At 39.5% G+C, this 16,055-nt stretch overlaps 1 protein-coding gene across 1 annotated transcript in view; it reads left to right on the top strand.

Moving 5' to 3' along the window:
* LOC114653844 (arf-GAP with SH3 domain, ANK repeat and PH domain-containing protein 1-like) overlaps positions 1–16,055 on the top strand; it is a 354,271-nt gene that overhangs the window by 312,657 nt on the left and 25,559 nt on the right. The window contains 4 exon segments of the mRNA XM_028804406.2: positions 3,516–3,581; positions 3,583–3,646; positions 3,649–3,686; positions 3,689–3,746. Of these exon segments, the coding sequence (XP_028660239.2) occupies positions 3,516–3,581; positions 3,583–3,646; positions 3,649–3,686; positions 3,689–3,746 (226 nt within the window).

Below are 16,055 nucleotides of genomic sequence, written 5' to 3'. Positions count from 1 at the left end.
AAATAAAATTGTTCACGAGTGAGGGAAGAATGGAGCGGGAGGTTGACAGCCGGATTGGTGCGGTATCTGCAGTAATGTGGGCTCTGCAGCAGTCCGTCGTGGTGAAGAGAGAGCTGAGCCAAAAGGCAAGGCTGTCGATTTACCAGTCGATCTACGTTCCTACCCTCACCCATGGCCAAGAGCTTTGGGTAGTGACTGAAAGAGTAAGATCGCGGATACAAGCGGACGAAATGAGTTTTCTCTGCAGGGTGGCTGGACTTTCCCTTAGAGACAGGGTGAGGAGTTCAATTATCCGGGAGTGACTCGGAGTAGAGTCGCTGCTCATCCGCTTTGAGAGGAGTCAGTTGAGGTGGTTCGGGCATCTGGTCAGGATGCCCCCTAGACGCCTCCCTGGGTTGGTGTTCTGGGCATGTACCACTGGGAGAAGGCCACAGGGCAGACCCAGGACACACTGGAGGGATTATATCTCCCGGATGGCCTGGGAACGCCTTGGGGTCCCCTCCAGAGGAGCTGGAGGAGGTGGCCAGGGAGAGGGAGGTCTGGGCTTCCCTGCTTAGGCTACTCACCTCGTGACCCGACTTCGGATAAGCAGGGGACAATGGATGGGGATAGATGAATAAAAATAAAAATAGTGCTGTCACTTGGATATACAGATAAGTGGCTAGTCTTTCTACAGTCAAACATCTCATACTAATACAGTATTAACACACTGTATTATCGTAGTATTTCCCTCTACTTACCCTTTACCTGTTTTCTCAAGGGTAAATGTTCTCGTCAGGTTCGTTATCGGGTTGGTCTACTGTTGCACTTTAAAATGAACACACACACACATAGATAAACACACACACAGACCCTAACCACAACAGTGCCCTATGAATGACATACACACGCTGATTAACCCTTTGCACTTTATACCACACATCAGCCTGTCACTCAGCACTTCAAGAGACTTACTTATTATCGGCACGGACAACATATGATGTTTTAAATAGACCTCAGACCTAAATGTTACTTTTGGTCTCCAAGAAAATATTAAAACATACAAAGACTCAGTATTCTTGACTATAGGCCATTTATCAGCCAAGAATACCTTCTTCTCATACTGTCCCTTCTTTTGAGTGGCGCGCCTCACTCTCAGCCTTATAAACCTCGCAGCACAGAAATAATGGCAAAAATCTGGCTACCCCAGGTGCTCAAAGAAATCTTAACTTATTAATTCAATCACTCTAGAAATTAAAACAAAGCATAGAAAGTTAAAAGCAGCATGGTATTTATTACAAGAATAATAATAATTCCACTGGAACAAAGAATAGAAAATAAGTACTGATAGGAAAGTCTGAATATATATAGTCTTTAGGAAAAGCTTACGAAGAAGTTGAAATGACAAGGATGAAATGTCCCAGGGAGGCGTTTGATTTAGCAATGGATGTTCATGGTGCCTTTCTGACGACCAATGTCGTCTTCGTCTGTTCCTCTTCTTCTCCTCCTCCCTACTGCTCCTTCTTCTTCTTCCTCCTCCTGTTCTCCTTCCTCTGCTCCTCTTCCAGACCAAGGCATATTTATTATGAAATATCATGCCTTGGTTACACAACACATGCACCTGATTGGCTGGCTGTCAATGTGATTGATGAATTTTGCTCAAACTCTTTCCCAGATAATAAAGTTCTTTGATATTGCCTGTTTCCCTTTCCCAGGCCATAAATCCCAGATGTCCATCCATAAAGTAATCAATAGCCTGGGGTGTCAGCAGAGCATCCTTTCCCGGGTTGTAAAATAATTGAGCCCCAGAATGTCTTCCTTTCAATGTAGGAAACAGCTGTTTGAAAGTGAGGTGTGACAAAACCTGCTTTGATCTGTCTTAGTTCATCTGTTATCTTGTCTCGAACAAAATATAATGGAAACCAAAATGTACAGATTTTATACACCATAACACACATTATATAAGCACATTCCCATATTTAGTGGGACATTAGGTTATGTTGTGCATCACAGATATATAGAAATGAAGGGCACTATTTCATATGTAGATAGATAGGAAAGGCACTATGTATTATAGAGGGAAAGGCATTATAAGATAGATATAAGAGACACTGTATAATAGATAGATAGATAGATAGATAGATAGATAGATAGATAGATAGATAGATAGATAGATAGATAGATAGATAGATAGGAAAGGCAGTATATAGTAGACTGATATGAGAGGTACTATATAATTAGATATAGATAGATAGATGTGCTTCCTCTAGCGAAGGAGTTGAAGTATCTCAGGATCTTGTTCATGAATCAAAATTAAGGAAGGAATGGAGCAGGAGATTTAACAGGTGGGTCGGAGTGGCATCCACAGTCATGCACTTGTTGTACCTGACAGTCGTGGTGGAGGTAAAGAAACAGCTGAGCCAAAAGGCAAAGTGCTCAATTGACCATTCAGTCTATGTCACTGTCCTTCCCTATGGTCATGTGTTTTGGGTAGTGACCATAAGAACTAGATGACAGATGCAAGTCCATAACATGGTGACTGATTTCAGAGGTAGGATGAGGAATGCAGACATTTATGGGGATCCTTAATGTAAAGCTGCTGTTCCTTTGTATTGCGAAGAGCTAGTTGAGGTGGTTTGGGCTTGTGATTGGAATGCCCTCAGTGTTGGCTTGCTGTGCAGATGTTTCAGGCATGTCCAACCAGGAGGAGATCTCTGGGCAGAACTAGGACACACTGGAGAGATTATATCTGCTAGGCGGACTGGGAATGCCTTGGCCCTGAAGGAATTGGAGGAGGCGGTGGAGAAAAGGGACATCTGGGCGTCTTTCCTTAGACTGCTCCCCCTGTGACTTGGACCCCCCCAGATAAGCGGATGAAACTTGTTGGATGGCTGGTTTAAGAAACACACTTTTTTTTTTTTATTAACACCTTTCATTATTCCTGCTTAAAATAACACAATCTCAGCACTTGAATCGGACATATTCGTGTTTAGCAACCTGACCTTTAATTCTCTGCCAATCAGAACTGTTCCTGACAGCAGCCTGAAAATTTCCACCCTTGAAGGGTGATGCAGTCAATCACCGCCTTCTCACTCCGAGTCCTGCAATGAGGAAAACTCTCAAACGTTAAATATGTGGAATCCCAGGTAGTGACAAACCACACATAAGACAAGTACTTGAACAATACATTTATGAGGCAGTGCTGCACCACTCCTACCATTAATAGACATGGAATTGTTTGGCACTGCTTCATTAACATGTGAAGTGCAGTCAAATTTCTCATATTTAATTAACACATTCAGGTGTTGGATTAAAACATTTAATTGCAGGAATATTAAAACGTGTTATCGCATGCCTTAATGGCAATATAACCAGCCGCCCTAGAATAGAAGTAAAATATATTGGTAGGATTTTTTTCATATAGTTAAGTGAAATTACACTTGATTGTACTTAAGTGAAGTTCACTTAAACGAGATGCTTCTTGAAGGCATTACCTTATTTTCTTACAGAAATATCTTCTCTTAAAACTCTTTCAGCCAAGTCCCATAAAGAAGGAACGATCTCCAAGACCTCAGAGCTTCTGTCACTCTTCCAGTATTTCCCCCTCAAGCAAAATTACCACTTCCTGGCTTCAGCAGTCAAAGAGAGAAACAACGGCTCTCCTATGGGCCTTTACCAATCAAATGTTCAGTCAGACGACTGACTCCTGCCAACATCGCAATCATAAGATGCCCCCTCCTCTCCCCACCCAAGGAACACAGGAAAAGGTAAAACTCCAAACAGCAACTTCTGTTACTTTAGTTACTGGGCTTCAAAATGTAGTCAGCTTTGTTAGCAAAAAGTGATGTTTAAGTTTATTTTACAGATTTCTCAGTGAGGATTGCAAATGCTAGACGGATCTGCTCAATTTGCTTTCCCAGATCTAACACATTTGGTGGCCACTTCTTTTATATTCTCTACGCAGCGTGCCTTAGCAAGCACAAATGTATGCCATTTTCATATTGTCTTGGAGAATCTCACTCTGCTGTCATACTGTAAGTCAAAAATAAAGGCAACAGCATCACAATTGTGATAGATATTTTCACATTTACTACAAGATGGAACATCTTAAGTCTTAAACTGGAAGTGCTTGAAATTAAATACTTCACCTGCCAAATGGCTTTTTCAATTTTTTTGTGATTGTTTTTGACATTTTTTTGCTTTTTATTATGCACATTTCATTGTTACCTGATGTCTTGTGTGTTTTTCTGTGCACTTCATCTCAAAATATTTTTCAGTTGTCACTTCAGACACGTCAAAAACATGTAGTTAACAGCTGAAAGGCAGTCTACTCTTTTACTAGCACAGAGATTTGTTTTGAAAAACAAAATATGTTTTAAATATTTTATTTTAAATAATTAACTTTCAGAAAATCTTAAAATCTTTAAGAACTGTTTCTGGCTAACGGGTTTTACTTCTGTTAAAATGTTTAAAATGAATATCATGAACATCAAGTACAAGAAAATGTCATCTTCCCTTTAGGAAATGTTTTATTTCCGTTGCTCAGTCATTATGTGAATTAAAGCACTTTCCCCGTTCAATGCTAAGAGAGCTCTAGTACATCTACTTTTTAGCAGTCAATAATATTATTTTTTAATTATAATGCATATTGTCGTCTTCGGTAAACAGATGCTAAATTTCCATTTTGAGACAAATCTGTTAATTAGTGACGTTCATATCTATCTATCTATCTATCTATCTATCTATCTATCTATCTATCTATCTATCTATCTATCTATCTATCTATCTATCTATCTATTATATAGTGCCTTTCACATATCTATCTATCTATCTATCTATCTATCTATCTATCTATCTATCTATCTATCTATCTATCTATCTATCTATCTATCTATCTATCTATCTATTATATAGTGCCTTTCACATATCTATCTATCTATCTATCTATCTATCTATCTATCTATCTATCATATAGCGCCTTTCATATCTATCATATAGCGCTTTCATATCTATCTATGTATCATATAGTGCCTTTCATATCTATCTATCAATCATATAGCGCCTTTCATATCTATCTGTCTATCATATAGTGCTTTTCACATCTATCTATCTACTTACTTAATTTCCTAACTTGTTTTATTTAAAAAATTATATGATTAAAGCTGAAATATAATCCAACTATGGGAACTATTGTAATAAGTTGTAAAGTTTTTTGTTATATTTATTTTCAAAAACCAAAGAACCTTTCTTTGGCATGCTACTCAATCAAACAAATAATAATAACAGCTACAACCATTTACATTAAACTAAATACAGAGAGAGAGAATTAGAAATACAAAGAAAAGAAAAAACAAAATAGGATGCAATGTATTTTTTAGTAAGTCAGTCAGTCATTGTCCAACCCGCTATATCCTAACACAGGGCCATGGGGGTCTGCTGGAGCCAATACCACCCAACACAGGGCGCAAAGCAGGAAACAAACCCTGGGCAAGGCGCCAGTCCACCACAGGGTGCGCACACACACACACACACTAGGGACAATTTAGAATCACCAGTGCACCTAACCTGCATGTCTTTGGACTGTGGGAGGAAACCCACGCAGACAGGGGGAGAACATGCAAACTCCATGCAGGGAGGACCTGGGAAGCGAAACCAGGTCTCCTTAAGTATTTTCTCCTAATACAGTACTAGTAACTCATTGGAAATTGATAACACAAGTGAATGAAATACTGAGTAATATTATTGACACATTTACTACTGAGCCACTGCAGTATTGGCCTATGTATATATCATAAATAATGAACTCCATCAAAACTCATAGAAAATGTAAAGAAATGTATTAGAAAACAGTGGTTTTATTATCAACAGTAATTCTGTCAAAAATGTAAAGAGATTAATTACTTTTTTTTCCCCATCAACATGACTAAAAGTCTCCTTTTGCATAAGAGTCCTTGAAGCATGGCACCTCACAGAGTGCAGGCTAAGAATATGGATATACTTGACGCTATGCGACGCATACATTTGTGGACGTTGCTGCTACACAAGCAGTGTACTGTGTATACTTGGCGTGTGTACTTTATGAAAATCTGGAGAATTCCACCAGGTGGCAATGTGAGACATCATCACGGTGAGAAAACAACATCCAATTTCGCTGTGTTATAAGTTGAGGAAAGAAAGATTTTGAAGATAAAAATTCTTTACATTCTGATGCTGTTGCAAAGGTACAAAAAAGATGGCAACAGCAACACAGAAGATGGTATGTGAGGTCTTAAACGTATCGCGTCATTGTGATGGGAATGTGCGACGCTTGTATTGCCTATGCGAGTAACGGATGAAGAACAGCACCACAAATACTTTTGAATGTCAGCGTTTAAGTTTGATGATTTGCTTCACTGCATCGAACTGTTCATCAAACATCGAAGTACACACCTTGATCCTGTTGAAGCTGCAATGCGGCTTGTCGTCACACTACATTATCTTGCAATGGCCAAATCCCCACTTCTTTTCTCAGACAAATTCCACTTTTCACGGACATATCTGTCTCGACTTTGCTTCCATTTCATCTTGCACGTTTCAAAATCCATTTTCAAAGAGCTGGCAATGGAGATTTTGATAGTAAACAACGATGCTGATACCATGTACCAAAACCTGAACACACACGCTAAACAATTTTTTGCTTGTACTGCAACTTACGCAGGCGACACATTAATTTCTGATGATTTGCTCAGCAGATGCGCCAAAAAAACGCTTTTGTGAATTTCTCCTTGGGATTAATAAAGTATCTATCTATCTATCTATCTATCTATCTATCTATCTATCTATCTATCTATCTATCTATCTATCTATCTATCTATCTATCTATCTATCTATCTATCTATATTCATTATATAGTGCCTTTCATATCTATCTATCTATCTATCTATCTATCTATCTATCTATCTATCTATCTATCTATCTATCTATCTATCTATCTATCTATCTATCTATCTATCTATCTATCTATCTATCTATCTATCTATCTATCTATCTATCTATCTATCTATCTATCTATCTATCTATCTATCTATCTAAATGCCTGACAGCCATGATGCGTGTGCATTAGCACTCTGAGCATTAAGTATAATCCCTGCCTTAGAAACACATGTGTCACAAATACAACACGTCTCTTTGTGCTGTCCACGCTTGTTGAGCACAACACATTTGGTAGGTGGTGACTGTCCATGGAGTGCTGTCCTGACAGTCATGACAAGTTGGATGCCTTGTAATGAAGAAACACCTTCAGGGCATCGATCCGCATTTGTACCAGAGCCTACAAGTTCCACATCATCCAACTGATTGTCATGATCTCGATCACTGTCATTAACATCAAAATATTCATCTTGCAACCAATTTAGCTGTTTTAAAACATCACCAGCTTTACACTTTTTCGTGATAACATAAGCTGCGTCCTGTCTATTTATAGCCCTATTTTCCGTAAGCTGTTTTCAGCTGAAAAACAATTAAATCCATTAGGTGGCAGCAGTTTAGTAGGAAGCTGAGATCATCAAAGATCAATAGCAATCTGGCTGCATCTACAATGGCTGTAATACTGAGATACGAGTTCTTTGGTATGTCACGTCTTGACAGGCTCAGTGACATATGAGTTAACTCATACCTCACGTTCAAAGTTTAAACTTTTGTTTTGGTATTGGACCCTTTAACCTGAAATAGAAAATGAAGGCCCCTCATTTCCATTTTTTTTTTGAGATATTTTTCTTATTTTGGCTCAATTTATGCACATATATCTTTTCTTAATAATGGAGAAAAGAATGCTCCAGCATGATGAATAACACACATATGGGTGCTGTGATTCATTGTTTAACCTCCTTAGCGTTACATTTTTTTCTCAAAAATACATGTAAAAAGCGTTGTATTTTTTGGCTTTAAAAGTTACATGTTTATTAAATCTCATCTTTCTACTGTAAAATGTGCAAAACACTAAAAGTACAAAATCAGAAGTGTGAAAAGCATAATAATGATACTGATGATGATGATGATGAATACTAATAATGATAATGATGTTAATACTATATATACTGTCAAAATATGTTTTTGGGTGGTATATCTTTGAACAGAAAAACTGCTTAGATGTACAGTCATTTACCCGACACTGTTCAGCATAACGGTTCGTTTCAACATTTCAATGTTAATAGATGGTCCACTATCCATCTCACATTAGCAGGGAGAATCAACTCCATTAAGATGAACATCCTTCCCAAGCTTCTTTTTCTATTTCAAACCATCCCCATATACATTAACAAATCTTTTTTTAAGAAATTAGATTCAATCATAACCTCATTTATTTGGAATTCGAAACATCCACACGTCCAAAGGGCGACTCTACAACGACCTAAAGAGGAAGAAGGCACGGCACTACCTAACTTTCAATTTTATTACTGGACGGCAAATATACAGGCCATAAAGACCTGGACATTGGCACAAATCAATAAATATACACAAGCCTGGGTCTGCAATAGAATTAAAATCTTGCAGCACTTCTTTATATTCCCTACTCTGTACCCCAGTTAATACAAATTATCACCAATACACTAATAATCCAATTGCCCTTCATTCACTTAGAATATGGAACCAATGTAGGAAGACAGAGAAGCTCTTATCTGTTGCACCTCAACATGACAACCACCTTTTTCTACCCTCTCAAACATACACAGTATTTAATGCTTGTAAAATGTCGGGGATTAAAACATTTAGAGATGACTTATACATCAATAATGATTTTGCATCCTACGAGCAATTAAGCTTCAAATTTAACTTCTTATCAACACAATTTTTCCACTATTTGCGAGCTAGAAACTTTGTCAAATAGAACCTGCCCAATTATCCTCACCTTCCACTTTTTTTTAATCCCTGAAGAAATATTGATCAGTCTTGAAGACTCAGATAAGCATCGCCACAATTTATAAAAACATTTTAAATTCTCATCCTTTCAAAGTTCCCAGGGCACAATGGGGAAAGGACCTTTTACTTAACATTTTAGAAAAGGAGTGTAAGGCAGCCATGCACAGAATACATTCGAGCTCCAAATGCACAAAGCACTCAATTATTTAACTTAAAATCTTCCATTGAATACATTTATCACGATTAAAACTTTCCAAAATGTTTCCAGGGCAGGATTGGAAAAAGCAATCGTAGCCAGCTGCAGACCTCCACAGCTCCACTCCATTGATGAACCAATCAGATTGCATTCATCTGATGAGTTTTAAAAGGCCTTTGCATTACATGTCAGTCATGGTATGCAGCAGGCCCAGGAATTTGCATCTTTTTCAACCTGCCAGTTTCAAGTTCACATAATAAATCCTTACTCTGTGGGTGAAGATTATGATTAGCTTACTTAGGAGTAACCACAACTGTCAAGTGGGTTTTCCCAATAGTAGGTGTGTCATGTAGCAGGAGTGTTGTGAGGGGTTGTGGGTCACAGATAGACCCATCTTGGAGATTTTACTTTGTAAATCATGTGACAAAGTCTGACTGGATGTTTAGCACAATTCCTGAAACACAGAGCTCCAAAGTTCTACAGCTACTGTAGATCCTTCTCAGAAAGGAAATAAATCACACTTTTTCTTTCATTACATCAATTTTGGTATGCAGAAAATCAAAAATTTACTTCTGCATGAAGTATAAATGAGCTTCTTTCAAGTGCACTTCTCAGGTGGTGTTGGGACAGAATTTTAATGTAAGTAAATGTGTTGTATGTGGGAAGTAAAAATGTTAGATATGGATACACAATGGGACATCTGAAAATCGAAAATCCACCTTATGGGAAGGATTTAGGAGTCGTAGTGGACTCAACACTAACAACTTCCAGACAGCGTTCAGAAGCCATTAAGAGGGCTAACAGACTGTCAGGTTATATAGCGCCTTGATGTGTGGAGTACAAGTCACAGGAGGTTCTGCTGAAGCTTTATAACACACTGGTGAGGCCTCATCTGGAGTCCTGTGTGCAGTTTTGGTCTTCAGGCTACAAAAAGGACATAGCAGCACTAGAGAAAGGTCCAGAGATGAGAAACTAGGCTGATTAAAGGGCTACAGGGGATGAGTTATAAGGAAAGATTGAAGGAGTTGAACCTGTTAACCATTTAATGTCCGTATATGTAAATTATTACAGGTAGGAAGTTAAAATATGAGGTCTGAATATCGAGAGTACACCTTATGAGAAGGATTTAGGAGTCATAGTGGACTCTAAGCTATCGACTTCCAGACAGTGTTCAGAAGCCATTAAGAAGGCTAACAGAATGCCAGGTTATATAGCGCCTTGATAGATAGATACTTTATTAATCCCAAGGGGAAATTCACATAATCCAGCAGCAGCATACTGATACAAAAAACAACATTAAATTAAAGAGTAATAAAAATGTAGGTAAAAACAGACAGTAACTTTGTATAATGTTAACGTTTACCCCCCCCGGGTGGAATTGAAGAGTCGCATAGTGTGGCGGAGGAACGATCTCCTCAGTCTGTCAGTGGAGCAGGACGGTGACAGCAGTCTGTCGCTGAAGCTGCTCCTCTGTCTGGAGATGATCCTGTTCAGTGGATGCAGTGGATTCTCCATGATTGACAGGAGTCTGCTCAGCGCCCGTCGCTCTGCCACAGATGTCAAACTGTCCAGCTCCATGCCTACAATAGAGCCTGCTTTCCTCACTAGTTTGTCCAGGCGTGAGGCATCCTTCTTCTTTATGCTGCCTCCCCAGCACACCACCGCATAGAAGAGGGCGCTCGCCACAACCGTCTCATAGAACATCTGCAGCATCTTATTGCAGATGTTGAAGGACGCCAGCCTTCTAAGGAAGTATAGTCGGCTCTGTCCTCTCTTGCACAGATCATCAGTATTGGCAGTCCAGTCTAAGTTATCATCCAGCTGCACTCCCAGGTATTTATAGGTCTGCACCATCTGCACACAGTCACCTCTGATGATCACAGGGGTCCAGGAGGGGCCTGGGCCTCCTAAAATCCACCACCAGCTCCTTGGTTTTGCTGATGTTCAGTTGTAGGTGGTTTGAGTCGCACCATTTAACAAAGTCCTTGATTAGGTCCCTATACTCCTCCTCCTGCCCACTCCTGATGCAGCCCACGATAGCAGTGTCGTCAGCGAACTTTTGCACGTGGCAGGACTCCGAGTTGTATTGGAAGTCTGATGTATATAGGCTGAACAGGACCGGAGAAAGTACAGTACCCTGCGGCGCTTCTGTGTTGCTGACCACAATGTCAGACCTGCAGTTCTCGAGATGCACATACTGAGGTCTATTTGTGACGTGAGCAGTACAAGTCACAGGAGGTTACAGTGAAGTCTTTATACCACACTGGTGAGGCCTCATCTGGAGTCCTGTGTGCAGTTTGGGTCTCCAGGCTACAAAAAGGACATAACAGCACTCGAGAGAGTCCAGAGAAGAGCAGTGAGGAAAGATTAAAAGAGCTTTTTGGTTCAAGCAAAGGAGATTAATAGGAGACATGAATGAAGTGTTTAAAAATATGAAATTAATTAGGATTGAGACTGTGACTTTAAAATACTTTGAAAAGCAAAATGTTCCAAACACTGCACATAAATGTGGAAGGAGGATTTGGTTTCAGATTTCTGCTACAGAGTTAACTTCAGCTGTTGGCATCACATCTCTTACACAACTAAATTAGAACTGTACACAAGCCATTTATATTCTCACAGGATGGTTAGATACATGATGAAAGGCACTATATAATAGATAGATGATGAAAGGCAATATATAATAGATGGATAGAGAGATTCAATATTTGTAAATCAATGTAAGTAACGTGGGTGTGGCTTAAATAATAATAAATTGAACTAAATTATTAACATCAGCGTAGTCACTGTCACTGTGAAGTTTGCACATACTCTCTGTGTTTGCTTTTTTCTTCTCCATGTTACTTCAGTTTTTGTCTCCCAGCCCCAATATGTACAAGTTAGCTCAGGGGTCTCCAACTCCAGTCCTGGGGCCTCATGTATAACGCCGTGCGTAGAACTCATACTATAACATGTGCGTAAGCACAAAAGCGGGAATGTGTGTACGCACAGAAAAATCCAGATGCAGGAATCTGTGCATATGCAAACTTTCACGTTCATCCACTACATAAATCCCTTTCACATAGTTTATTTTGTCATTAAAGTAGAACATCATAAACTTCATCTTAAAATCGTTTATTTTACTAGTTTCTCAAATCCCATCGTAACTAAAGTAGGACGTTAAATGCTGTGTTCTGTGTTTGATCTTCTATGTGCTCTGTGTGTGAATCACTATGTGCTTCCGTTCTTTCTCTTTCTCCGACAGGACACAGAATCCATTACATTTGTGATATTACAGCTCTCTGAATAATTAAAATACTGAGATGTATACATGATATCTTTTTCATGATGATAGGAATGAAAGCATGTTACAAAACATGGGAACACGGTGGCGCAGTGATTGTTCATATCTCACACAAGAGGCTTGCTGCGCCATGTGCGACCTTTGATGAAATAATTTATTACAGAAGTACTGTCTCTTTCAAACGTACTAACCTCCAATTCCTGTCCTTACTTTTCTTTCTCCAAATACCCAATCGCCACACAATCAGCTCTGTTATAGACGTTAAGTCATCTGTAAGCTTAGAACGCCGATTCTTCAAAACTTTTAAGGAATATTGAAACTTCATAGTACATGTTTAATTATTCTATCCGTCTGTCCTTCCAGTGTCGCGTCAGCACCAGCAATAACACAGCGCAAGGCAGGAGCTATCTGTGAACTAGCTAGCGCTGTGGCACCGTGTCCTCACATGTTTAATTATTAACAATACAGATTATTTAAATGAAGTTAAAGTTTTATCTGTATACTATAAGCAACATATTTTGCTGCATTTCATCTTAAAAATGATATTGTCATCATACGCGCTTTATAAAGTGGCGCAGGTTGTGCAATATTATAAGTGTAGTGCAAGTTTACAGTGGGGTACCGGTAATTATACTTATAAGTACAAACAGTTCTACAAGGAGCACATGATGGACTGATTGAGTGCGTTTATAGTTCTGAAACTGTTTCTGAAACGCGAGGTCCGTACAGGAAAGGCTTTGATGCGTTTTGCCGTGGTTGAGGTAGTGTGTGCTTGAAACTGTATACTGATAATTCTCTTTCCGACCAGCTGCTGCTGTGATTCCCCACTCAGATACAGTGATATAAATACTCCGAGTGGTGCAGTGAGAGTAATGTGGAAAAAGATGATCCACTGTGGCAACCCTTAACGGGAGCAGCTGAAAGAAGAAGAAGGTGCAGTGACAGTTACAACGCTAAAGCAGTTCTGGTATTTGGAATACTATGGCTATTCCCTGGACCATTATACTGCTGCAGGTTAATTACAATCAGATGCATTACACTAATAAACAATATGCAGTTAATTTCAGTGTATTTATAAAGCCGCGTCAGGAATGTGGGTCTAAGAAAGAAAGGGTGAACACACAGGAACAGCAGCACTGCTTTGACGCTGGGTGCTGCCAGTCTGCAAAACCGAGTGGAGAAATTGTGTATGCCAGGGTATGAGGTACCGTGGAAATGTGCGTGGCTTTATGCCAAGTTTAGGTTTTATACATCGCGATTTGAGCGTGGAAACGTTCGTACGCAACATTTCTGTGCGTACGCACCATTTATACATGAGGCCCCTGAGAGCTACAGTGGCTACAGGTTTAAATTCGAATCCTTTTCTTAATTACTGACCAGATTTTGCTGCTAATTAACTCTTTGCCTTGCTTCTAATTGATACACAACTTAAGACTCAGGCCCCTTAATTATTTATTTTTTCCTTAATTAGCAACCAAACAATATTAAGACACAAAATGAACCAAAACATAAACAACAACCTGCGTCCATCACACAATAACTGAAAATAAAGAAAGGTGAAGGCCTCAGTGATGTTGATCAACTCAGGTACACAAAACATTTTGACAGCCAGCGCTCTTAAAAAAGAAAATCAACAGTTTTGGAAATGTCTGCCACAGCAGAAGGAGCGATCGCCATGGAATTAAATAACGGGTTTAATTAGCAATTTGACTTCAGATTAAGAAAGTGAATGAAGTGAAGTTGGAGTTTGAGGCCCCTACTTAGTTGGTCGTCTGTTGGCTCACTTCGAACATCAAATTTATGTTTAGGTGCCATTTAAGGAAAAAAGAATCAGTTCAGTGGTCAGAGTCTCAAGAAAAGTCGATTAAAATAAAGGGAAATAGTTAATTAGCAGCAAAAACTGGTCACTAAATCAAGAAAAGGGTTAGAATGAAAACCTGCATCCACAGTAGCTCTCCAGAACTGGAGTCGGAGACCCCTGAGTTAGCTTAATTGGTCTTTCTAAATTGGCCTTGGGGTCAGTAGGATTCTCCAAGGTTGGTTCCTGCTTTGCACCAAGTGCTTTCAGAGTTAAAAGCGTTGAGGTTTGTTTGCCCCTTTTGTTTACTTTAATCTATACTCTTGCAAGCCTTTCCTTCAGTTCACAGATCTTATCCCATGTTTCATCTATATATATATAAAATCCCTGTGTGCGTCCAGGTGTCCGTGTGTGGGTGTCTTCTGATGAAGTGCGCATGCGCGGGGCACGGTGCGATGCGCGATATTACTGTCAGCAAAAGTTAGAGGCGTTTTACGGAAATACAAACCAGTATTACTGCGAGAGGAAATTAAAGGTACACAATACAGTGACGCATATTACAGCCACATACAAGCCAGTATTACTGTCAGAGGAGATTAAAGGCATATTACCGACGCGCACGCCTGTATTACCGCCAGAGAAAATTAAAGGTATATTACAGACGTACAAGCCAGCGGACGTACAAGACGGTATCCTTCAATAAGGGCGCGCACAAAAAGGCGAGCCTTAAAAGGGCGACCTCAATTGGTCGCAGTGAATAAAGGCGCGCGTAAATAAAGATCTGCACCTTTGTTGCTCTTCACATATTCCAGAGCCATTTGAACTAAATTATCTACGAACGCCTTTATTCGCCGCGCTCAATTGAGGTCGCCCTTCTGAAGCTCACCTTTTTGCGCGCGCCCTTATTGAATAGAGCTGTACAAGACAGTATTACTGTCACAGAAAATTAAAGACACACAATACACAGCGGCAGCCCACGAAGAACGGTCAGCTCAGGAAGTAAACATCAACAAAAGAAAGGCTGAAAGAAAGAAAAATACGACCAACAAAAAGAATGAGCTCAAAGTCCCTTGCCATTTAATATAGACTGTTCCTACTAATGTTTATGCACTACTGTTCTAGCACCCGTTATTGTAACGGGCTTAATGACTTAGTTAATAACTAATAAAATAAATATGAGTCATTTGGCTCAATGTAAAAGTGTACATTTTGTAATAAAAATGGTCTAAATGTCACACTGTAGCCAGTATGAGCCTTCTGCTTGTATTGCTTTTGTTATTTATATTTCTTTCACAGTGATTGTATGTTAAGTTGAAGGATGGCACAGTGGTGGCATGGCACGGCTGCCTCACTATTCAATGATTGGACTCCCAGCCTAGTCCCTTCTCTGTATGGAGGTTGCGCTTTCTTGCTATGTCCGCCCTAAATTTTCCATGGATACGGCTGTCTTTCTCAGCAGGCTTGTCTTAAAGTATCTGGCACTAAGATTGCACACATCTCTTCTTACTGGTTGTTTAAATATTGGTGCTTCAGAGAGGTATTTAAACTCTTTATCAAAAAACACTCAAAAATATTGGTAATAAATCAATTCAATAAAGTAATAGAAAAAAATAGAATTTAGTGAACCTTGCACTCCTTTGTAGTAGCTTTGCGTATACCAAGATGCAGCTTTGTTGTTCTCCTGAGCTTTGCTTAGGGAAAGAAAAAAAAAAAAGAGAGCTGAAGTACAACTGGCTGCGTTTGGCAGCACCAGAGAAGTGTTGCTTCTGCGTATGAAGAGGAGCCATTTGAAATGGTGTGTGCATATGTGCCAAAGGAAACAGCACGTGGATCTTGGGCGGTCTGGGAATTCTCTACGACAAGCTTGGAATGGTTGCTGTGGCTGAGATTGTCTGGTCTGG

The sequence above is a fragment of the Erpetoichthys calabaricus genome, chromosome 6, assembly GCF_900747795.2.
Source record: "Erpetoichthys calabaricus chromosome 6, fErpCal1.3, whole genome shotgun sequence".
NCBI lineage: Eukaryota > Metazoa > Chordata > Cladistia > Polypteriformes > Polypteridae > Erpetoichthys > Erpetoichthys calabaricus.
Note: the sequence above shows the minus strand (reverse complement) of the source record. Positions and strands in the feature narration are given on the sequence as shown.